The sequence below is a fragment of the Pinus tabuliformis genome, chromosome 8 (assembly GCF_031772625.1).
Source record: "Pinus tabuliformis cultivar Carrire ecotype Pingquan chromosome 8, CPIR1, whole genome shotgun sequence".
Lineage (NCBI taxonomy): Eukaryota > Viridiplantae > Streptophyta > Pinopsida > Pinales > Pinaceae > Pinus > Pinus tabuliformis.
Window position 1 is genome coordinate 114,764,368 of NC_142294.1, and position 24,646 is coordinate 114,789,013.

A 24,646-nucleotide genomic window follows, 5' to 3' on the forward strand; every position below is an offset into this window, starting at 1 on the left:
CTGGCTGTTTAGCTAGTCTGTAGTACTGTTTAGTGCATTGAGTGTCTCCGTTCAGAGATCTCACCCTTAGGCCCGGGGGACTTCGAGTGCCTGCTCGGGCAAGGTATTTTCATTGGCATTCCAGCAGTAGTTTCATTAGGATTTCAGCAGCCGTTTCATCAGCATTTCAACAACAGTTTCATCAGCGTCTTTGAGGAACTACGCAGAACCCCAAGGGGGTGATTTTTGGGGGTCGGCCATTTCAGAAAATCTTTCTGGGTTTTTCTGGGTTTTTTTTAGTAGAGTTCGATTCTAGAGTTTCAGCCTTTTCTGAGGAGGGGAGCAGCCCCAAATCCTCATTCAATTTCCAGTAGCAACAATAGCAGGACAGTTTTCCAGCAGCTGGGATGCAGATCAGTGTGAGGCCATTCCAGGAAAGCTTTCTGGGTTTTTCTGGGTTTCTTGAGTAGAGCCTGAATTTATAGTTTCTGCTTTTTCCGAGGAGGGGAGCAGCCCCAAATCATCATTTGTTTCCTAGCAGCAGTAGTAGCACAGCAATAGCGTCCACGCAGAGAGGCCATTCTTGTCATTTTTAGAGTATTTCTTCACTTTCCTTGTGCAAGTTGAGGTGCCATCTGTCTAATCACCTCTTGTACTCATTTATTGCTCAGTATAATAAAATGGCTTAGCATTTCTCGCTGCATTTCTTGTGTATCTTCTTATATTTCCGGTTTACATTATTATATGTTGTTCCACTGTTATTTTATCACTTCTGGGTTATTATATCATTGCACATATTTGGTTGGAGTTTTTGTTGGGGTTTGAGGAATATTCTAGGTTAGGAATATTACATGATTGTATATACATCTTCAGCAGGTTGGCAGTTATCATCAGAAGTTTGAAGCCCGAGGAGAAGGCCATAAGGCTTCTATGATCAACTATTGTTTTATTTTTGTTAAAAAAGTTGTAAAGTCAGTTTTTCAGTCAGTATGTTTTTTAGAGTCAAGTCAATCAGTTTGTCAGTCCATTTTTAGTTTGATTTTGGTCTTTTCATTTTGACTCCATTCCCAATGAATAAGGCTACATGGTCTACGGTGTTCTTGACACCTCCAAGGAGCTTCCATCCCCAACTGGAGCCAATGTTAGTGTCATTCAGTTCTTCCTGTCACCAGTGATCAAATATGCTTTTACCAAGTATTGTTAGGGATCTCAAAGTCAAATTTTATCATGTCACTAGGTTTTCAGAATAAAATTTGGTCACTGGCTAGTGTGTCTAGGTTGTCAATTACTCCTTTACAAAATTGCCATGTTTTGGTCACTGTCATCATACATTTCGATGTGCCATCTCTAAAAAGTTTTATGGTCATCTCAGTCTCATTATCATGGTTTTCATTCATCTCACTATCATCCATTAGGTCATTAGTGTTTCAATCATTGAATTTCTCATTCCATTCATAAAATTGGCATGTGAAGGAGTAGTGATACAAATTGGTTCAAAAAGGTTTTATTTCAAATGAGTATGTTGTAATAAGCTTCAAATAATCTCAAGCTGCATTCAAAGGTTCCTAAGTTACATGGCTTCCAAAGCAGAAGTGAGAAAGGCATAGTGTGAGCCACCCCACTACTATGAAAATATATCAACTTCACAAGCTATAAAAGACCATCATTATTCATTTCTCTCATTTATTTCATTTCTAAAGAAGCTCTCACTCATCATCAATCACTTCCTCACCATTTTTAGGGCCAAAGACATTCCAAAAATTGATTTCGAACTCTTTCGTTGCGTTTTTAAGCCACCTCGCCCCCTTTTTAGGGAACACGCTACGTTTTTCACTAGGCACGCTGCGCTTTTCCCTGCACGCTACACTTTTCTTCAAGGGTCATCAAACAAGTTTATATGGGTTTTCAAAGCCAAATCAAATCTCCAACAAGGTTAATCAAGTAAGTTGAAGGCTCAACATCCTTTCCATCAATTTATTTCATAATCTTTATGGTGTAAACCTCCTATTTTCTCCCACGCTGCATTTTTGTGGGAGAGCCATCATTTTCTGTTTGCAAACCCTAAAAACATGTTACTAGCATACCCTACCCTCCTTTACACTTAAACACACTCCTAAAATCCTCACACCCCCTCATTCTCATTCCTAAAACCTCCTATACCTAAAACCTAGCCCTACGCTGCGTTTTTGGCAGCCTTCATAACTGGGACTGTGTATAAATTCCCTAGCTCTATTCCCTCACTCTTTTCACTTCCCTCCACTTCCCTAAGTTCCCTAACATCCCTCCCCATCTCATAAATTTTTCCTACACCCATTCCTACTCCCTAACCCCTTCATCCTATTCCCTCATTCCCTTCCCCTGTTTTTCCCTCTAGGGTTTGCACTCACAAGTTTACTATGGAGAAGGAAAGGAGGCCTTACAACAAGGGTGGGAAAATGGCAAGGTATGAACTCCTCAATACACAGGAGTTGATGTCCTCACCACTCTCCAAGCAATGTTTTCAGCATGTAGGGTGTCTTGAGTTTTGTGAGCAAGTTGAAAAAAGTCAAATGTCATGCTAAGTTGACTAGTTTGTTTGCCACACATCTTAAGAAGGATCAAGTCACAATTGCAGGGGTTACATTCACTATATCAACTAACATCGTAGCAGTAGCCATAGGGATACCGAATATTGGTGAGAAATGGTTCAAAACTCAAGAGTTGGATGCCCAATTCTACCAACCCTACATCAAAGCTCATTGACAAAGAAATCAATGAAGACAAGGAATATTGGCTAGGAAAAGTCAATGATAATTTGGAGAAGCTTCTCAAGAGGGCTAATAGAGACAACAAGCTACAAAGACACATGGATGCCCATTATTACACAAGGAATCAGGTTGCCAAGGTCAAAATCAAGCAGTTGAAGGAAAAACTCAAGGAAACCCTAATTAGAAAAAAAGAGAATGTTAAGTTGGATTTTCTTACTGATGCTTCCCTCATATCATAGCATACCACTTCATAACTTCATGTAGCAACTTTGGACCCATTTTGAAGAAATTTGGAGATTTTTTTTTTTTTGTTGACTAGCAAAATCGGCAATGGCGGTGGTATCGTACTCGCGTTACACGGAGTCGAATCCCACCGGTTGCCACTATAACCTCTAGGAGGAACCGCCCAACCCACAATTACGACCCTCAATTAAGACGAGGCTCAAACTCGTGACCTGCATATCGGCATGGATGACTTAGCAGATCGTCTACTGGCCACGAGACCAAACCTCTGCGAGCTAAATTTGGAGAAATTTTGGTTTTGGTGAATTTTTTGAAATGCTTGAGACAATTCTACTTCAAAATTGGTTTTTGAAGTAAGGAAGATGAATTTGAAAAAATCTAAAGAGGTTTTTGTCAATAATAGACCAATGAACAAAAACCTCATTCAATTTATACAAAGGTGTTATTATTGGTGATAAATTCCCAAAATATAATTGCTACAGGAGAGTTGTTGCGCTTTTGGGAGTAGTCTTGGGAAAATGCATTTTTCTCTATCATGGAGTGTCCAAATGACTTTATTGAGGAGTCAAATGATAACCGTAAATCCACAAATTTCCAATGAGCTATCAATAGATGAATTTGTAGCAGGGTAAGGCCCTAAAATCACTCTCCAAATTTTTTGTTGCGCTTTTATTGTGAGCACATTGCGCTTTTCCAATTTTAGGTGACCAACTTCAAACTTAGATTCTGAACAAATGGGAAACCATTTTTGAAACATTGAGGATTTTTTTCTTCCTAAAATACCAAATAACAAAAACCTCTCTCAGTTTTACAAAAATCCTAATGATTAGAAAGATATCGCTCCACCTTTCAACCCTATTTTCGCAGAAATTTGGCAATTTTTGGCACAGTCACCTTGCCAAAAGCGTAGCATGGGCCACACTGTGCTTTTTCTGGAGAGCTCCAAAGGGAAAAATTATACATGTTTGGACATATTTTGACCCCTACATCATATTTGGACACTTGGCAGCCCAAATCATCATCTTTTGCAAGGTGAAAATGGCCAAAAACCACCTAAAAAACACCTCTCTGCCTTGTTTTTGGAGGCCATGCTACGCTTTTTTACCAGTCTTGGGAGAATTGATTTTTTAGGGGCTATACATGATAATTTTCAATGCTTGATGCATCCATTTTGTAGCATACAGAAATATATTTCCAATGAGATATCATGAGCTCAATTTGGAGTTCAGAAAGGCCTCCAAAAGTGGCTTGCAAGTTGACGCTGCGCTTTTTCCAAGAGACTATTTTCTTCAGCAGTTCGACCTAGTTTGACTTTTTCACTTATGTAAATGATGTAATTGAGTAATCCTAGTGTAAATATGATGTAATAGTAGGTTATTAGTCTTTGTAAGTGGTTTTTATGTAAATTTGGCCTCATTTATGAGAGTGGTTGGAGTCAAAGTTAATTGAAGAAGTTGTTTTTAACTTCCCTAGACAATAGGGTTTGGTTAGAACACCTCATGGAGCAGTTCCTAGAGTCATGGATTCGACCCATGAGAGTGGGGAGATGTTGTTTTGATATTTATGTATTAGTTTCTTAGTCATAGAACACGTTGGACATTAGAGGAGAGAACTATTGTAGCTTGTACTTGGATATTTTCTGGAAATCAAAGGATACAGTTTGTAGCTATTATCTAGGAATTCATGTGCAGTAAGTTTGTGATGTTGTTTTTTCTTTGTTATCACTTTATATGAAAGATATTCATCTTCTCTTTCCATTTATCAATTCTTCAATGGTTTTCCTTACAATTTATAAACAGAATTATTTGCATAAAGCTTTGTTTTGATGGAAAAATCATTATGTGTTACTTTCTTTCTTGCTTAATGAATTCATGTTTCATGCTCATTAAGACCTTTAGCTTCTTCTGAACACTACACTACACCGACAAACCCTAAGATCCATCACAAAAGTATTGCTACCTTTCTCCTTTATATCTTTTCTGTTGTAACCCTTTGATCCTCTGACCTAGCTACTTAGTTTTTCTCCCTTATCCAGCATCAAAACCCTAAATTTTCCAAAACCTACCCGAGCCTAGTATACCTAGCTTAAAATATATTTCTTTTCCAATCAATTCATTGGTTGTGATCATAGAGAGATCCCTCTCTGGTTTGGTAGGGCTAACTACCAAACTGAAAGCTTGGTCTGTGGTTACCTCTGTCGATCTCCTCTTAGCCTAGGACATTGTGGAGGATAACAAGTGCATCAACATTGTGATTGTGGACATCCCGGAAGCATATGGATTAATGCTCAGCAGAGATTGGTCTACTTTGCTACAGACTGGTCACACTTATGGCTTCTTCACAAGGGCAAAAACAACCAGATCCAAGTGTTGTTGAAAAGATACATGAAACACAACGTTACTCCCTTGGATGGTCAAAATGAACCGTTGGCTTTCACAGAACTCATGTTCGGCAATTGATTTCTGGAAACACAGTTGGGGTGTTATCTTGCACAGCCATCCCCCACCCCACCAGACACACAGTTGGGTCTCCTTCCTTGCCCAACTGGCGAAAATGAAACCTATACAGTATATTGTAACAGTAATAGCAGTAGAGATAGTAGTACTAGTGTGGCAATTGGTCCGTGTACAAATAATATGTGGACCTTATACTTTGACGGATCCAAGACATAGGAGGGCTCTGGAGCTGGTTGTGTCTTGACAGGAATGTTGTAAAGGAAACATTTAGTCTCTAGCCACTTGGAGTTCAAGTGCATGAACAACACCGCCGAGTATGAAGCACTCATTTTGGGCTTACAAAAAGCCATCAGCCTCAACGTTGTTGTGCTAAAAGTGGTAGGTGACTTAGAGATTGTGGTGCGTCAGGTACGTAACACTATACATTGTGTGTCACCCATCTTAAGAGTTATCAACAAGAGGTATGGCAACTTATCTCTAACTTCCAAGATTTCAATATTATTTATGTACCAAGAATGCGTAACGCAGCTGCAGATGCTCTGGAAAATGCAGTTGTTAGGATGACACTGTTGAGGGATATATTTTCAGTTGAAATTTTGTATAAGCCATATGTCCCTAATAACATCACTAATTTATGTGTTTTTGATGATGACCAACAGATACTGCATTTCATGGCTAACACTAACGTCTTCAAAGACATAACGATAGATGAAGATGAGCACGAGCAGTCTCTGCAGAACGCAGTTGATGATAGCAAAGGAAACCTCATCCCCAAGGGTGTGGTATCACTCGAGAAGTTGTATGACCTACAAAACCACTTTCAGGGGCTCGTGAATGCCAAAACCCATAGTTCCACAATGTTGTACGAACAGATCAATCTGGGAACAGACAAAGATCCGAAGTTTGTGAATCTCGGTACATGTTGCACACCACAAGAGCGGCAAGATTTTGTTTGCCTATTCAGACAATACCGTGATGTGTTCGCATGGACGTATGATGACTTGAAAACATATGACATGTGATAATCCAACACATCATTCCAATCAAGGAAGGGGCCAAGCCTTTTCAGCAGAAGCTAAGGAAAGTGCATCCATCACTTGATCCCCTCATACAAAAAGAATTGACTAAGCTACTAGATGCTCAGATCATCTACAAGGTTTGTCATTCCACGTGGGTTTCAAATCTAGTCCCTGTTAGAAAAAAGTCCGAGGAGATCCACCTGTGCGTTGATTTCTGAAATCTTAACTATGCCTCAGACAAAGATAACTACCTAGTGTCGTCTATGGAGCACATATTACAGACAATATTTGGAGCAGAGATGTTTTCTTTGCTAGAGGGTTTCTCAGAATATAATCAAGTTCTGGTAGCAGAGCCTGATAGACTGAAAACAACTTTTTATACCAAGTGTGGTACATTCACTTACTATAGAATTTCGTTTGGGCTGGTAAATGTAGGAGCTACATTTCAGCGCACAATGGACATTGCTTTCCGTGGGCTTATCAGACAAAGCGTAGTGGTATACCTCAGAAAGTTCATCTCTGATTATGAGTAGATTATCAAACCCATTCAAGAGATGGCTAGGAAGGACTTAGTGGTCTACAGTTGGGGAAAAAAGGAAAATGAAGCGTTCTCTTGGATTAAGCAAGCTATAGCAAAGGCGCATTTACTGTACAACCCAAACTTCAACAAGGATTTATTTCTCTACACGTTTGCTTCTGACACTTCACTCGTTGTTGTGCTCACTCAGAAAGACGAGTTGAATAATGAACGACCTATCTCTTTCATGAGCGCGAGCTTGCAAGGACTTGAACTAAACTATCCCACCATGGAAAAACAAGCATATGCAGTATACAAGGCAGTTAAACACTTTAGACCCTACCTCTTGAAAAATCATTGCATTGTCTTTGTGCCGCACCCAGCAGTCAGATCACTGCTTGTTCAGCAAGAGCTGGGTGAGAGAAGGGTGAACTGGATGACAGGATTGCAAGAGTATGACCTTGACATCAAGCCAGTTCACACCATAAAGGGTCACGGTCTTTGCAGACTAGCAACGAAAGCAGTACATGTGCAAGAGGAAGAAGAAGAGCTCGCCAGCTGGGAGTAAGAAATTGAAATGTATAATGTTGAGTGAGCCCCCCAATTCAATTCACACGAAAACTCTTGGTACGCAGACATGTGCCAACACCTAGAGTGTGGCACCATGCCCTCTCACTTCTCTATGCGGCAGAAGAGGGCACTCTGACTCAAAGCTTTATCTTACTAGTTGGTGCATGGAGTGCTTTACAGAAAACATCACAACGACGTTTTTCTCAAGTGCCTGGAGGCACAGGATTTATAAAGGGTGTTATGTGATCTCCATGACAGACCAGTCAGGGGTCACTTCGCAGGAAACACAACATTACTCAAGGTCATGCAGGTTGGTTTCTACTGGCCTACATTATTAAAAGATGCACATGCTTATGCCCACAAGTGTCCGGCTTGTTAGAGATGTGCTGACATAAAACTAAGTTCAGTAGCCCCGCTGCAACCTATTGCAATGGACGAACCATTCCAACAGTGGGGCTTAGACATCATTGAGGAGATTTTCCCACATTCGTCAAAGTAGCACAACTACATCTTAACTGCTATAGATTACTTCAAACGATGGACAAAAGCAGTTCTGCTGAAACAAGTGAATGACTAGGAAGTCATCAGCTTCCTAAGGCAGAACATCATCTCAAGGCTTGGCATTCTTGTATCACTTGTTTTTGAAAATGCAACATACTTTTCTTCGCTAAAGCTTTATGACTTTTCATTGCAAAATGTTATTACGCTAAATCATTTTGCTAACTACTACTTGTTAGAGTCGGTCTAGTAGCCCTCCATCAGCGATCAAAGCTCTTTGCATTTGCATAAGTAGGTGTCTCATCAGTGTCTTGCATTCCATTAGGCATGCCATAACCGTGATGAAGGAGCTGGTGTCTTTGTCCCCCTCTTGGCACTGCTGGATCAAGTTGTTTCAGTCAATAAACTATATCAAAGTTGTTTGTCTCGTCTTGAGGTCAAAAGTCTTAGGTCTAGGGTTGAGGTCAAATTTGTCTTCAAGGTCATGTCTCTGAAGGTCAATAAGTGCCCAGCAAGCCAGAGGGATGATTTTCAAAGTGTTTCTTCGAAAGATTCTATCTTGTACAGTTAATTTTCACCTTGGATTTAAAAACCTTGTTTTTAAAGCCAAGGTCATTTCTCGAAATTTTGTAAAAAATGGTAAAAATTCACAAGGCTTCAAAGGACAGCATGTAACCCTGGCTCCCTTGCCAAGATCCCTCAGATGCTATCCCTGCAAAAATTATCAAAGAAAAGCATCAAATCAGTCAATTTCAGGACAAAAGGAAACCAAAAAGTCAAGTTTATAAAGTGTCAAGGAAAAACATTATAAAGTGGGTTTGGGCATGAAATTAATTCAAATAAGGTTATAAAAGTCCCAATCTCCCTCCATCGAGCCTCATTGTGCATCTAAGTCATAGAGCAAGTGATTGCAAGAGAGATTGGGCGAAATTTGTGAGCTGGACAGGCGCGCGACCCGTTGAACCAGGCGCGCGACCCGTCAGTGGCGCGCGACCCGTTGAGCGCCCTCCGCCAGTGCAAAACTATAACGGGCGCGACCCGTCAGAGGCGCGCGACCCGTCAGCGCCCTCTTTGTAAAACCACCTGCAAATTCACCAAGGAGCCACGAATTGCCAAATTTTGCAAGGTAGGCCCTCCATCATGAAAAATTATTGCTTGCTACAGTTCGAGAAAGTCATGATTGTATTTGTAAAAGTCTCCATTTGCAAGTGAAAAACTCCATTGTGCTTTGGTTTGAAGTTGTAAAAATTGCTAGGGTTTATGATGTTGTTTTGAGGTATCCCATTGTTATCAGTTTTTCCCATCTCCCATTTCATATTCCTTATCATTCTATGTAAATTTCCCTTCCAAATTTGTGAAGAGCCCTAAACCCTACCCCTCTTCCCTAAGAAAGAAAAATTAAACCCTAACCCTACCTCTCATAATATCCTTGTAAATCAAATTGTATAATGATGTATATGCAATAATTCTTCCCCTAAACTCCCTATTTTATTATTATTCCCATTTTCCCTTTAAAGTATCCCTCCCCTAACATTTCCCTCGTGCTCCTTGTCCCCTTGAAACAACATTTTAATCAGCAATTTACAAAGTAGAAGCAGCAGTACATTTCAGTCACTTTGCCCCTGAAACCATGTCAGAAACCGAAACCGACTATGAGCAAAGTGATGATCGTGAGTCAACACCAGAAGTTGAGCTTGCTCCGGAACATGAAAAACCACTATTGGGCCTGAATGCACGTATGCAAGGCAAAGATGAAGGTGCTCCAAAGGCACAAAAACGGAGAAAAAGGCCCGATCCCCTCCACATATTGGCTGAGGCTTCCTTGAAGGAGCATGGCACTAAATAGCTCAGCCCCAACACAAATTCCAAGAAATTTTGAGCATTTTGGGTGATTTTTGGTTTTTAAGGCAAAAAACAGGTTTTTCCGCTTAACGGGTCTCACCCCCCGCGCGACCCTTTCTCTTGGCAACTCCATTTTGAAAAAACTCAACATTTACAGATTTTTCATGAAAATTTACATATTCTCATCCATTTCCAAGAGATTTTATGAAGTTTTGGGCCTCCAGAAAGTCAAAAAACAAGTAAAAAATGACTTTCTGCCACATTTTTGAGACACAGAAAGCAGTCTTGGGAGATTGCAATTTTGGAGGGGCAAATGACCACCAAATTCAGAAATTCCAGTTAGGTTGGAAAGTAGACTCACAGACCTTTCCAACAAGCCTACTCTTGCTCAATTTGAACACCTGGAAGTGCCCCAAAAGTGCCCTCAAAGGCGCGTGACCCGTCAGGCAGAGGTGCGCGACCTATCAGGCAATTTTCTCAAAATTTCACTGTACAGCTCAGAAAAACGCAGATTTGACCATGTTTGACTTTTTGGAGTGGATTGTTATCCTCATTGATGTAAATAATGTAATTTTTTTGATACTTTTACACTTATGTATCTCTTCTAGAAGATTCATTCATGAAATAGGTGAAAATTAAATGAATGAATTGGTTTCCTAGCTTATAGAGGCAAGTTGTTTTGACTGCCTAGTTTTTAGTGCTTAGTTTAGAAGTGGTTGAAACAGCTCTTAGGATAGTGAGCTCGACCCCTAGAGGCAGGGAAAGATGTTAGATGATCTATATTATGTACTTTCTGGCTCATTTTCATGGTTGGACTCTTGAGGGAGAAGCTATCATTGTATTATTCACTGTATCTCTGCAATTTTTGGCTAAGGAAGACCAGGGTTTTGCAGTCCTTTTTGGGATTCTTGTGGTCACATGTATTGATGATGTGTTTCTCTTTGTACTTGTAAGTGTGTTATGTGAATCATTTCCTTACTTTTCCTTATGCACATTAGGCAAATGAAGTGTTAAAGTAGAACTCATGACTGTCATGCTCTGCTTTTAAGTTTGCTTAATATCAATGTTTTCAACTGTTTAAGGAGAATTCAAAGTTATTGTTTGCTCTCCTTAGCTCCTCACCTGTCTTTCTCATCCATTCACCTCTATCAAAGGCATCAATACTGTCTCCTACCTCGCCCCAAAGAACCCCCTGCAGAAACTGTGTCCAATCCCCGCACCCAAAATTGCCATTTCCTCAATTTTCCACCAAAAACCCTAAAAATCCCAAATCAACCCTTTTTTTTAGGTTACTAGCCTAAAATCAGTGTTACCCTATTGGTTATCTCGCCCATTGAAGATCTTTATCGAGATAGACCGGAGAGAGCCCTCTCCAGCCCCGTAGGGCTAGCTACGAGGCTAAGTGGTTTGATGTTGCCTTGAGGTTTACCTTTCTCAGCCTGAGGTGAAATTTTAAGTGCTAACACTACCCACAGGGAAATGGTCTTACCGAGTCCACAGACAAAAATCTTATCTGCATCATAAAAAAGACCATTTACTCTAAACAACGAAACTGGCACTCCGCTCTGGTGAATGCTCTATGGGCTAATCAAGTCACACCTAAGCCCTCTCTGAATATCTCCCCCTCCTTCCTGGTATACAGAAAATAAGCCATCCTCCCATCGAACATCTAATTGCCTTCTTTCCAGTTGTCCCAAGAATACCAAGGCAAGTCATGTCTGTTAATTCAGCATAGGATGGACACATTACATAGGCTACAGGAAGAAAGGGCGAAATCAAAAGAAAAGTTTACACTTCACCAGAACCATATCAAGAGATGGTTCGATAGAAAGTCTGCGGGGAGTACCAACTTCACTATGGGGGACTTAGTCTTGAAGTGGGATAAACCCCATGAAGACAAAGGCAAACACACAAAGTTTCAGTCCCTATGGATTGCCCCATTCATCGTTCGTGAGAAGCTTGGCCAGCACACGTATCATTTACAATCACTTGACAGGAAGATTGACACTCTCCCTGTCAATGGTCGAGACTTAAAATATTATTTTCAATAATCTGGGGTTGCACCTCACTCTGTGTACATACTCATTTTATTGTTGTTTTTTTCTTTGCTTTGTTATTTTGCTTTGATTTATTGTTTTGTTCTTTGCTTTGTTGTTTTTCTTTTCTTTGCTATCTTGTTGCTTTTTTTTGTAAATAAGTGTTGTCTCGCACTTTGTTCTGGCTTCTGAATTTGTATGTGGTTGAAGTTCAAAGAGTCTTGTGACATTGCAACACTTGGCTAGTCTTGTGTCTGTCTTCTTTGTGCTTGGTTGTAACTTCTGGCCAATGAAGCCTTGATGGAAAATACGATCTGTCTGTAAGGAAAGATTTGGTCAAACCATGAACCCATGTCTAGTCTGAGAAACCTCATGCCTATAGTCACTTTTCTGCTCTGTGTGTTCAAGCTTATCCAACTAGTAGAAATGGAGAAGGCGAAAATCTAAACGAGAAAACCCGAATCAAAGGTATTTACATGCTTTTATGAAGGAACAACCTCTTCCGCTCTCAATAAGTCATGATCCATCTTCCACCCCAATAATAAATAAGTGCCTATGCACAGTCCTCTTTCAAAAAAAAATAACAAAGGAAAAAGTAGAGAAAGGCTTCCTGCATAGAGAAGTGAAGCAAGCAACTCCACCAGGGTACTATCCAGGCTCACTGGCAATGGAGCAATGCTTGTGTTCCTGTGTGACTTCGTCGGGGTACTGTCGAGGTCTGCTGGCAGCATAGCAACACAAGAGATGAAAAACTATACTCTTAAAATCTTAAGCTCACGAGCCAAATTACCCTTCCTAATTTGAAACACTGAGATCTGGCTAAATTTTGTGTTGTTTTCAACTGAGTCGATACAAGGTGAACCATGTTTGTCCATGGGGAAAATGGGGAAGCCGAAGTGATCTGTACAATGAATCAATACTCCCTGAAAGGCCAAGGCCCTACATTGAAATGAACCAAAATAGAGAAGTTGGTATTCAACCAGTGTGTCGCCAAGTGTTGTAGCGACTGCAATACCCTCCAAAACTTTGGCCTACATCCAAATTTGGGAGCCTTCCTTGTTTTTTCCTTTGATGGTTGCAAACACTCAAGCTCACCCCATGAGCTCTTGTGAAGTCTTTTTTACCTTTTGCTTGTTTGACCAGCGATTGTCTTTCAGAATGTTGATTGCTTTGTCGTGCTTGCGATCTTGTTTTGGTGATTTTGAAGGTTTGTCTTTATGTGTTTGGGTTGTCTTCACTATGTGAACACCCATTGTACTCATACACAAAGTTGTAAGCATTGTCGCGCAAGTGTCGTCACGGTCATCCGAAAGTATCAGTCGAAGATAGGCTCAACAAGGGCATGTTTTGTCTTTCTATATTGATGGTCTGTGTTGTCCCATCGTCAAAGTATGCTAAGTGTTTCATCACAACGTCAAGTCTGCACACGTTCATTTTCAACACAACCATTTTCCTGAAAATCTGTCTAATTGAACAACCCTCTTCCACCGAACCCTAACTGAGCTACACTGCGCAGTCTCAGCCCTCAGTGACCCTGTTCTACTGCCCAAAACTGCACAGTGCTTGAGCTTGTCCTCCATGTCAGCTGCACTGCACAATCCTGGAGGTGAGCAGCCTATTTGTCTCCCATAATTGCGCAGAAACTACCTCCATGTCCAAACTAAACTGCGCATTTCTCAAGCACAATCATCATGCCTCCTTATTGCCTATTGAAAGTTTGCACTACTTTGAGACCTGGGTCTGCACTGTTGCCCAAAACTGCGCAGACATGCCCAACTGGTCCTCTGCTACCTTGCTCTGCACTATTCTAAAAGATTACGTAGAACTTCCCAACTGACCCTTGTTGCCTTGCTCTGCACTGCCCTTAAAAACTGTGCAAACATGTCTGGAAGTACCCTCTACTGCCCGTCCTGCACTGTTTCCAAAAATTATGCAGTCATGCTCAGCAAGTCTCTTGCATCCCTGTCCTACACTGCTCTTAGAAAATGTGGAGAGCTGCCCAATTTCCCCTCTGCAGTCCCGCTCTGTCTTCCTTCTAGAAACTGCGTAGAACCGCCCAGTTGTCCCTCTGTAGCCCAAACTATCTTCCCTCTGGAAACTACATAGAACTTCCCCCCCTCAGGGTCCCACCTAGCAGCTGACACTAGTAAACTTCACTACGCAATTCTGCCCGCTAGTGATCATTGTGCAATTTTTCCCGATAATGCAGGTTGTCCTCCCAGAATTCCTCATGCCAGCCTAAGCTACGCTCTGCGCTGTCTCAGTGAGTTTTCCTCCCTCCCTGCCACCTGGAACATGAGAACAATGTATCATGCTAGACTAGGAGGTTTTGGATTTGATGTCGTCTTGTCATGAGTGCATTACAAGAAAAGGTATAATAGTAGATCATGGCGAGACAATGAACGAGATGAAGAAGGAGCGCACATGCTAGAAGACTTGCTTGCAGCTGGACGGACGTACCAAGCATATCAAGCAATAAGAAAAAGGAACACATGCATTGAACCATCAAGCAAGACCAAGACCATCGAAGACCCTGCAGCACTATGTCATGTGGAGGAGAAGACAAAGCACACCAAGAGTACATCCATCACTCAGCAGCGCAATAGCTTAGCATGGACATCACAGTCATCCAATACATGTCAGCAGTGTCATGTCGAGTTGTGTCATGAGTTGTCTCAACCACATCACCTCTATGGTCCATATCCTTTGTAACTGAATTTAATGTAAAGTGAAGTCCAACGGACGCACATAAGAAGCTGAAGAGTCATGTCAACTGAAAATTCATGGGAAGTTGAACAGTCACGAGGGCAGTCCAAGAGTCACAAGGGTCAAGAATCACCCTTGGCTATATATACCCCTCCCATTGTATGAGTAGGGACTTTTCACCTTGGCTCCTCCCACATATCCTTGAGAGTTTGTAGTTTGTTCTTTGAGGAGTGAAGAGTAGCTCCAATGTCCCACTACTGGGACTAGTGATGTATGGTGTACATATGTGTCTTGGGAGTTTTGCTTAATTCAAAAGCCTGTTAAGGCTAGCACGTTTTCACACATGTTTTGTAGATGTTTGTAAGACTACTCTTTAAACATTTGTAATGCATGTTTTCTTAACCTGTACTAAGATAGTTGAACTACTTTGGTTATTTTAGTACTTACATTGTTGAAGATGTGTTGTATTGTTTATCACTGTTGTCTCATCCTTGTGGACTACTCCATAGGAAATTAGACATACCATTCTTGTTTACTGGTTATAACAATTGTCACCTTCATGTGGACTACTCTGCTAGATGGTGTACTTGTTTTCCATTGCACTTTGGTTTTAATGACTGCAGCATCCGCTGTGGCTATGGACTACTTCGCTGGATGCTGGTCAGACCCTTGTTGGTTCGCATGTGTCTCTCCCTGGGTGGTACTAATACCTCTAATCTAGGGGCTCACTTTTACCCTCTCCCTTTACAGTAACAGAACTTGGAAACAAGTTACATTACGCACTCACCAGGCATACAAACGTCGCTTTTTTAAAATACAAGCATAACACACTCATGTACTGAACAATAAGAGCTAAGGAAAATCTCTAAGATAATGGAAACCAGGTCATCGTACCCAATGGGATTCCTACACCAAATGGTGTGAGGTCTAGTTGGGACTTCATTCCGAGGAGATCCCCTGAATGTTGGCAGGTCCAGTACTGTCAACACAATCCTTGGTGTATTTGGGGTATGTGATCGGTGGAGGAGAACTGAAGATAGATCCTTCCAAGTTGGAGGCCATCATGAAATGGTTGGTGCCTACTAATGTTTTTGAGGTCAAGAGTTTCATTGGGGCAACACGGTACCTAAGGAATTTCATAGCCTAGCAAAGGGATTTCGAAGAGATAAAGAAGAAGATCAGCCAAGCACCAGTTTCGACATTACCAAACTTGCAGTGATCCTTTGAAGTGGAGACAAATGCGAGTGGGTATGCTATGGGAGTTTTCCTGATGCAAGGAGGAAGGCTTGTATGCTACCATTCTAAAGTATTTCATGGTGCATTCCTTAACTACCCTACATAGGACAAGGAGCTCTATGCCATGGTGCAAGTTGTGAAGAAGTGGAAGCACTATCTGATGGGAAAGGAGACAGTAATCCACACATATCACCAGCCGTTACAGTACTTGCAAGCCCAAAGTAAGCTACAACATACCAGGCATTACAAGTGGATCGGGTTTCTACAATAGTTTCATTGGGTGATCAAGTATGAGAAAGGAAGCACAAACAAGTTTGTTGACATGTTGTTAAGGCCACCCACATCAAAGATCACAACTTTAGGGAATCTTATGCACATGGATCCATTCACCCATGATGCATACAAAGAGGCATATTCAGAAGATGAGGACTTCAAGGAGGTGTATCAACAGTTGCAGAGTCAGAGTCATGTGCACAATGGCAAGAACACGGTTGGCTACCATCTCCAGGATGGGTTACTCTACAGGATGGATAACATATGTGTTCCTAAAGGTGAGTGATTGTAGTTGATCAAAGAGGCTCACACCTCCAACGTTGCAGGGCACTTTGGTGTAGGGAAGACTATGGCTAACTTGTAAAGGCATGTGTATTGGCCCAAGATGCAAGCACATGCAACTAGGTTCAAAAGAGGATGCATGCTTTGTTGTATCAACAAGCCTAAGAACAGGAAATAGGGTCTATTTCATCCCTTAGTTGTACCTACTCATCCTTAGGAACGAATTTCCATGGACTTTGTGGGAGGTTTACCAAACTAGGAAGGGACATGACTACCTATTCGTGGTATGTGACAGGTTCAGTGAGATGTGTGTTCTGATGCCCTATAAAAAGACCATCAGTGGGCAAGAAGCAACAAACTTGTTCTTTTGACAGGTTTCGGTGCACTTTGGGATACCAAGGAGCATTGATGGGCCTCGAAAATGCCCATGTTTTCATCATGCAATATCACCATTCATACCTTAAAACCCTAGGTCTTTAACCCGTTTCGTACCCTAATTCCATCAACTTGCTGCCAAATCACATTTTATGTCTTGTGGTTGACTATCATTAGTTTTCTTAGATTTTCTATGATTAAAGATGATTATGCCATGATTTACTAATGACGGTTTCGCTAAGCTCATTTTTCACAAGTTTCGATCGACGAGTTCCTTCACAAGCCAGTAGAGTACGGAAATGACCAATTTGTGGCTTTTAACACTTTCGGCATGCTTCTGGAGAAACTGAGAGAGGTTATTGTAAAAATTAATGTTGTACTACCTTTCCATAACCTGGATTGCACCCAGGTCACTCTTGCAGGTCTCTAGAAGGAAATTCACAAAATTGCCCAAATCTACAATAATTTTCAAACTGCCAACTTCCGCCTTGATTTTTGTGCAGGTGAAGGCGAATGAAGAAAATATGGCACATGGGTTTTGGTCCCAGTATAGCCAATTTACTAACTTTGAAGTAGTTTTCTAAAATTCCATATGGTTTGGGAGATATGTGGAGTTCTCTGAGGCCAATTTATATAAAATATCCAGATTTGTACTTAACAGTGAAATTCGGATCTGCCTATTTTTATGCCACAATTACGGTTTGATAAGTTCTTTCCCTCCATCCATGCATTGATCAACATCAGCATCAACCATTAGCTATTCGAAGGCCATCTAGAGAAGTCAAACACAACATGAATTTGTTTTGTTGTCCCATTTCATTTAGAATGTAATTAATCTCACCTTCAGCATGTATAAAAAGAAGAACAACACGCATAGGAGAGGGAGGGGGATTGAAGATTTTCTGTTATTATTCTACTGAGATTTTTATCAATGGAAATGATCTTTGCCTTGGTTTTGTGTTGAAGAGGAAATTGTGTTTGCAAGAGCTGTAAATGTTTGATATAGTCATTTGATTCTCTCCATTTTGCTATAAGTTTCATACCCGAAAGTGGCAAGGGCCCACCACCACTAGGCAAATTAATTTCGTAGTTAGTAGTCGATTTTCTTGTTCTAAGTTTTAGTTTATTTCTGAATTGTTTTGAGAAGAATTTAAATTTAGTTTCCAGCATTGATTGATTGTGTTAAAGAGCTTTCAAATTCATTTTGTTTACATTACATCGTTCTGGCATTTGTGACATATTTTGTTTTGGTTTCCGAGTGAGCAAGTTTTCAAAAGATTTGATTTGGTTATATGGTAAATGAATAGATTAATCAATATTTATAGTTGATTGGATTGCACGCTCTCTACAAGTTGATCTCAAACAAAAACGCATTTCCTTAATTTCTCTTAGGCACTCTCTGTTTTCAAAGCGAATCAACGATGAATGTAGTAGCCTCTGTTCACTGCGTCCTCAACCCAGCACTCTGATCCTTTACTTCTGATTTAAAATGACTTTCAGAGTCTCTGCGTGAGCATTCCATCTCTTGTTGCACAACAGCGTTGCCCAATCGTAGGTACAATCCCAATCCCAAGCCTGAATTGCACAACGATCATCTCAATTTCCCCATAAAAATCCGATTATAAATACTGATATGAATTCGAGAAATACAGAATGAATGTTGTGTATACAGCAAGAGAATTAGAGTCACAATGTGGAGTATAGACTGATCAATCTCATTAAATCATTAAAACTTAGCATGAAATCCTAGAACTGGAAATCTAACTTGGTTTTATAATCATTGAATTGATGAGATAACTAACTCCACTTTCGATTTTCCCATTCATAACTCGCAGAGCAAGTGTTAAGCCTTAAGAATCGATTTCCATAACAGAATTAAGAATAGTTAGATACCAGAGGATCGTTCTTTCTTTGATTGATTGGATCAGGCAGAAGATTGCTTTTAACTTAAATTTCTATTATTTCAAAAATAGAGTATAGCTTTGGAGTGTCATAAGTTTATCAGTTTGCATACAAGCTTTCATTGGTTTGACAAGGAGAGTTGGTATTTCATTGAGTTAAGTTTTCCTTTCGTAATGATTCAATGCTAGAAGATTGTATTTTGTTAAAGTGAGGGTTTGATAGCAGATTTGAAGTTATTGTGTCTTTTTAATTTCAGGTATAGGATTTAAGTTTGCACTTAGTTAAACAAGCAAGAGGATTGAATAGGTTTTTAGTTAGAGATTCTTCCGAGTCGTGTCCAAGAGTGAAGCTTATCACAGATTTGAAGTTACCTTTGGAAAGTTTAGTTTCAAGTTTACTTGCCTTCCGAACATGCTTGATGTAGATTAGAATTTGCAACTTTTCATTCAAGAGTAGCATGGGTAACAAAATTAGGGTCTCTTAGGGTTTTCATGAGATCTGAGTTATTTGATAAAGTGTTAATTGGAATTTTTTGCTTAGCATATATCTTGTGATACAGATTAGGATTTCATTTAAGTATAGATCCATTAAGAGTTTCAAGTTAGAATTTGATTATTGATTCTGCTAGCTAGGGTTTGATGAATTGTGTGCTAGATTCAACTAACTCATTTCATAAAGGAAACCATTAGAACTTTGACCAAAAACTAAATTTAGAAAGTGCAATACAACTCGTGTTTACGAGCCTGGATTGACATGTAGATGCAGGAGAATTAATACACCCATTAAATCTCTCAACAAGCATCATTCAGATAGGGATACAATATTTCTTAGTGCATTTTGGATTACATTGTTAGAGAAGATGGACAAGAAGTTGATGAGATCTACAACATTCCATCCACAAACAGATGGCAGACATCAGTAGTCAACAATACTTTAGTGCAACTTCTGAGGGGATACAACCAGAAGCATTTGAAGACCTGGGATGAAAATTTGGTATATATACAACATTCTTACAACAGATCAATCCACACTTCTACAATAAAGTCACCATTTGAGACTTGTTTTGGATATTTTCCACCTTCACCTTTGGATATTACATATGGGTAACAAGGAGGAGTGAGGGAAGATCTTACAAGAGATGCTTTGAGGGCTGAAAAATTTATAGAAAAGATCAAGAAGATCCATATATAGGTACAAGAAACACTGCATAAGTCACAAGATAAGTATAAGGCCTTGCATGATCAACACAAAACAGAGAAGTCATTCAAGGTGGTAGACAAAGTATGGTTACAGTTGAACAAGGAGAGGTTGTAGGGGCCTGATAATAAAATCAAGGCTTTGAGGTATGGTCCCTTTGAGATACTAGAAAAGGTGGGTGACAATGCCTATCGACTTAGTTTACCACCATATATGCACATTTACTCGGTTGTGAATGTAGGGAATCTGAAGCTATATGAACCTTCCATGCTATATTAGGAAGAGGAACAAGTCCTACCTTTTGTGGAGGATTTGGCACCAGATGCTCAGGCAGAGTTGAAAGAAGATAAAGTTTTACAGAAGAGTTCCAAAACTACAAGAAAGGGGTAGCATGACCTTTGGCAGATTATATTGAAGGGACAACTTTCAGGAAAAGCTAAATGGTACACCAGAGAGAAGGTGGAGGAAAATTTTCCTCACCTCATTCAGTAAAAGCTTTTGGGGACCAAAATCCTCCCAAACTGGGGAGGTGTGATATGGATTGGATCATTATATTGTTTTTCATCCATTTCAATGCATTTGGAGTGGAAAAAGTGGAGGAATAATCTCACAGGACCGTTTTTACCAACAGACCCAATTTGGCAAAATGAGGTCTAAAGACTTCCGAGAGTGTTTTGAGGCATAAAATGACATTTTTGGGGGTAAAAATTTGAAACTTTAATGTTGCACCATTTAATTCTATTCTACACACAAAAATATTTCCAACAACACAAGAAGCACATCAATCAGAGTCTGTATGCAAAAGTTATGTCAATTAGAAGTTGACCTTCTTGTTTTCACACCTATAGTTTGGGAGATTGCCACGACATCCCCCTATCATGGAAAAGGGGCTAGCCACGTAATTATGATGTAAAATACTCTAGAAGAGTGTATATTGTAACTCTGGTTAAGAGTTTATGTAGTCAAAATTAACCACTAGTAGGCTATATGGTTGTGTTATAACCGGGCAACTAGGAGGAAGAGGCATTCCATTCTTTCGAGAGAATTTTGTTCCATAACTGAGCAAAGATAGCCGGGAGAGATATGAGGTAGAGAAAACAAAGAGCATACTCCCACTATAGTATCCCATAGTCCACAGACATTACTTCTTTGTACCTGCAGTCATATTTCCAGACAGAGAAAGAGAGTGAGGCATGCTCACCTTCCAACTAGGTTTTCTCCCGAAAGGGTTTCCCAGAGAGCATATCTTGTGTTTTTTGTGTGTGTGAGATTGTCTTGTCATTCTCTACTTTTATGCATAATTTCCATTCACATGCATGCACTATTCAAAGTTAAATATGAAAATATTAAAGTTTAATAAAACTGTAATAGTGTAGAAACTCATATTTTTTTTAACATAATATTATCAAATCTATTGTGATGAGCTGTCCAATGGAATATCCACAGAAGTTTACAGATCACTTCATCATATCTTAGTTACACTTCTAGTCTAAAAAAGTAGATCACCTTAGTCTCATAGGTCAACTCCCTCTGACATTGAACGATGAGATGATTTGGTCCTATCAAAAAACAAATTATAAGCATGTAAGACCAAATATCAAAGACATACCTTCAACCTTGAAGAGAGGTTGGTATCTACATCGGATGTCCATCAATCCAAGTGTGCCAAGCCTAGGGGACTTACTTGAGTTCATGCGGGACTTTCTTAGATCAACAATCATGAGTCTCTTTCTCACGTGCCTCAAAGCCCTAAGGTAGTTCCAAATATGCTTCTACCTTAAATGCATCATGTGGGAAGCCAACTTCACATACATATGATAATAGTGCATATAGAAACTGGTGCTAGGATCTTAGCATAGTGCTTTCCCTCTGAGAGCACAAACTTTCTACCACAAAATTATATGATACTGCTGCATTTTTGTCATCTAGTATGGTCCTTTCATGAAGGACATATTGCTCTCATCATCTCATCATATTGTTGTATTCATCTGATAGTCTACTCCCTTTGAATAGGAAGCCTCTTCAATCATAGTTATCAACCTAGGAGACTGCAATCCTTCCCTTGAGGTCTTGAGGTCTTGTCCATTTGCAAGTGTCGCTCTAGTCATGGGGTGGCTCTACATCTTCCTCAATCTTGATATAGAGAACTTGGTCCTCACATTCATTCGATGTACCTATTAACCCCAAAACAAGAGAAAGAGTAATAATAGCAAGATAAATAAACATAATGAAAGTGTACCTGACGATGAAGCATGACTCTACATAGAATCCTCTACATTTGAGCTTCTTCATGCTTTCTTCTCTAGACATGAGAGTGGCTTCTTCATTCTCCAACACCAACTCCCTCTTGATCCTGCCTCCTTCTTAGCCATGGGACACCACTATCCATCAACCATATGTCGATGACATCTGCAAAGGAATAAATGAACACCACCTATATCTTTAATCTCTTTCATCAACAACCAAATTCAATTATTAATGTTCAAGAAGACCATTGTTTCTGGATCACATTATCTCCTATAGGGAGATAGGCCAATATAGGGTTACTCTGAATCTGACATATGTACTTGAATAGCTCAATAACTTTGCACAGATTATATCATATCATGAAAATTCTAAATCACACTAGGGTTCCAATGCTATAAAGACAAGACTTTACCATATTCAAGGCCACTCCTAGGGTTTCTTATGAACCCTTATATTTATTTGTACGAACAAGGGCTCCCTAGGGTTTCCTTCAAACCCTAACATTCTTTTAGGTCTCCAACATCTTCATCCCTTTCACTCAAGAAATCCATCATATGTGTCTTCACATGGGTGATCTCAATGATCTTTATTCAACCCACCTTTGATACCATGTTAATTTTTAGGACTAGATTGTTCTCTGTTGTAGATCGTTGCAATTTTAATATTTTTCAACATTTTCATATCACATTCACCCCATAACATCATATCATCATTAGCAATTATGTTGAGAGAACAATAACATCAACAATGTAGCAGAACAATAAGGAATAATAGAAGAAAAACATACACAATAGAGACACATGGATTTATGTCAAAGACCAGGGAAAAACCCCACAAGGAGAAAAACCCAACATTCTTCTTCTTAGATATTCATCAAATGTTTAGTTGAGATAGAATGTACAATGATACATAAGTATTTCAATATCAAACACATAAGGACATTCAAGACCAATATAGGATCATGCAGGATCCTCTTAAGATGTCAACAGACAAGTATATAAAATATCTCATAGGGTTACCTCGGTTTCACTGTATATATTTTTGTCACTGTCATAAGCACAAGATGTTGAAAATGCAACAAGAAAATCCTAATTTAATTTTGCCTTGATTAAATTAGGAGAAATTTTAATTTCAATTCCAGTAAAATACTTGGAGGTAGTTAATTGAGGTGACATAGGCCTTGTCACTCAGTTAACTCAGTAAATTCGAGTTGGAGACACTTGAGTTCAATTCTACATGATTGATTGCTAATTTGTAGCAATCTATTTCAGTTAATTTGAGTTATTGTCAATGTAACTAGTTCTCACTACTACTAGAACTAGTGGAGGTTCTGCAAGGGTGTGTAACCATTTTCACAATAAGTGATCATCCAATTAAACTAATCAATCAACCTAAATTAACTCATGCATGTGGAGAATTCGAGTTACCCAGTTGATATTGGAGTTCAAGGGAAGTGTACTAATAGTTGTAAACTATTCTAAGTTGTACAAGTGGTGCATGCAGTGAAATAAGGGCCCAAAGGAATTACGCAATCCAAATTAGTGAATTTCCTAATTAATAGGGGCCCAAATCCCAAGGGAAAAAAACAAGGAAATAGGAGCTTGGCGGGCTGAGAAATTGGCTAAGTATTGGCTTGAATTAGTCTGTGAGGCAGTGAGATAGATTATACTAGTGCAGAGGCTGCTTAGGCTTGAGCACGCATTGTATTTCTTCTTTATTCTCTGATTAATGCAATACAAATAGTAAGGGGTTTTGAGCAATTTCTTTCTCCTAGATAAATCTTTGTGTATGAGTGTTGAATCTGGATGCATGTTAATGATTTGTGTTCTCAATCATGATTTGGTTTCCCAGATGAGTAGAGTAGCTTCAAGTCTTGTGATCTAGTAAATTACATGAGCAGTTTTGAATCTACACATTAAATTTCTACATGGTATCAAAGTAGGAATCATAGTAGAGAAGAGAATTCGAAGTTATCTTTGCATGTGAATCAAATTTGCAGGATCAATTCTTTAGAGCTAGCGGGATGACTTTCTATGGATCGAGACTGGAGTATGCCCTTGAGGGTAGCTCGAATTATGTTGCTTGGAAGGATAGGATGGAGGCAGTGTTGGAAGATAATGGACTAAAGGAATTCATAGATAATGATATCCCGAAGCCTCAAACATCTAATGCTAGGGATCTAACAAAATGGAAGAAGTGTGTAGCAAAGGCAGGTAGGATCATATTGGAGAGAGTTCGAGATCATATTGTCTCGAATCTCCATGGGAAAGAGACTCCATATGCAATGTGGTAGGCCTTGATAGATTTGTTCGAGAACAATAGTGACCATAGGAAGTTGGTACTGAAGGACAAGCTTCAGAAAATCAAGATGCATAAGGGCAACACAATTCCACAGTGCTTTAGCAGGTTCACACAATGTCGTGATGAACTTGGTCAAGTTGGTGTTATTGTAGCAGAGGATGATCTGGTAAGCCCAGCACTTCTAGGCTTTCCCACGAGCTAGCACAACTACCAAGATTCA

The 24,646-nt window shown here is 39.8% G+C and overlaps 1 protein-coding gene across 1 annotated transcript in view; it reads left to right on the forward strand.

Moving 5' to 3' along the window:
• The first annotated feature begins 8,068 nt into the window (after nucleotides 1-8,068).
• The window catches only part of LOC149234389 (sodium/hydrogen exchanger 8-like), a 127,727-nt gene continuing 111,149 nt past the window's right edge, over nucleotides 8,069-24,646 (forward strand). Inside the window, exon 1 of the mRNA XM_089368257.1 lies at nucleotides 8,069-8,096. Coding sequence (XP_089224383.1) covers nucleotides 8,069-8,096 — 28 coding nt within the window. The remainder of the gene's footprint in view (nucleotides 8,097-24,646) is intronic.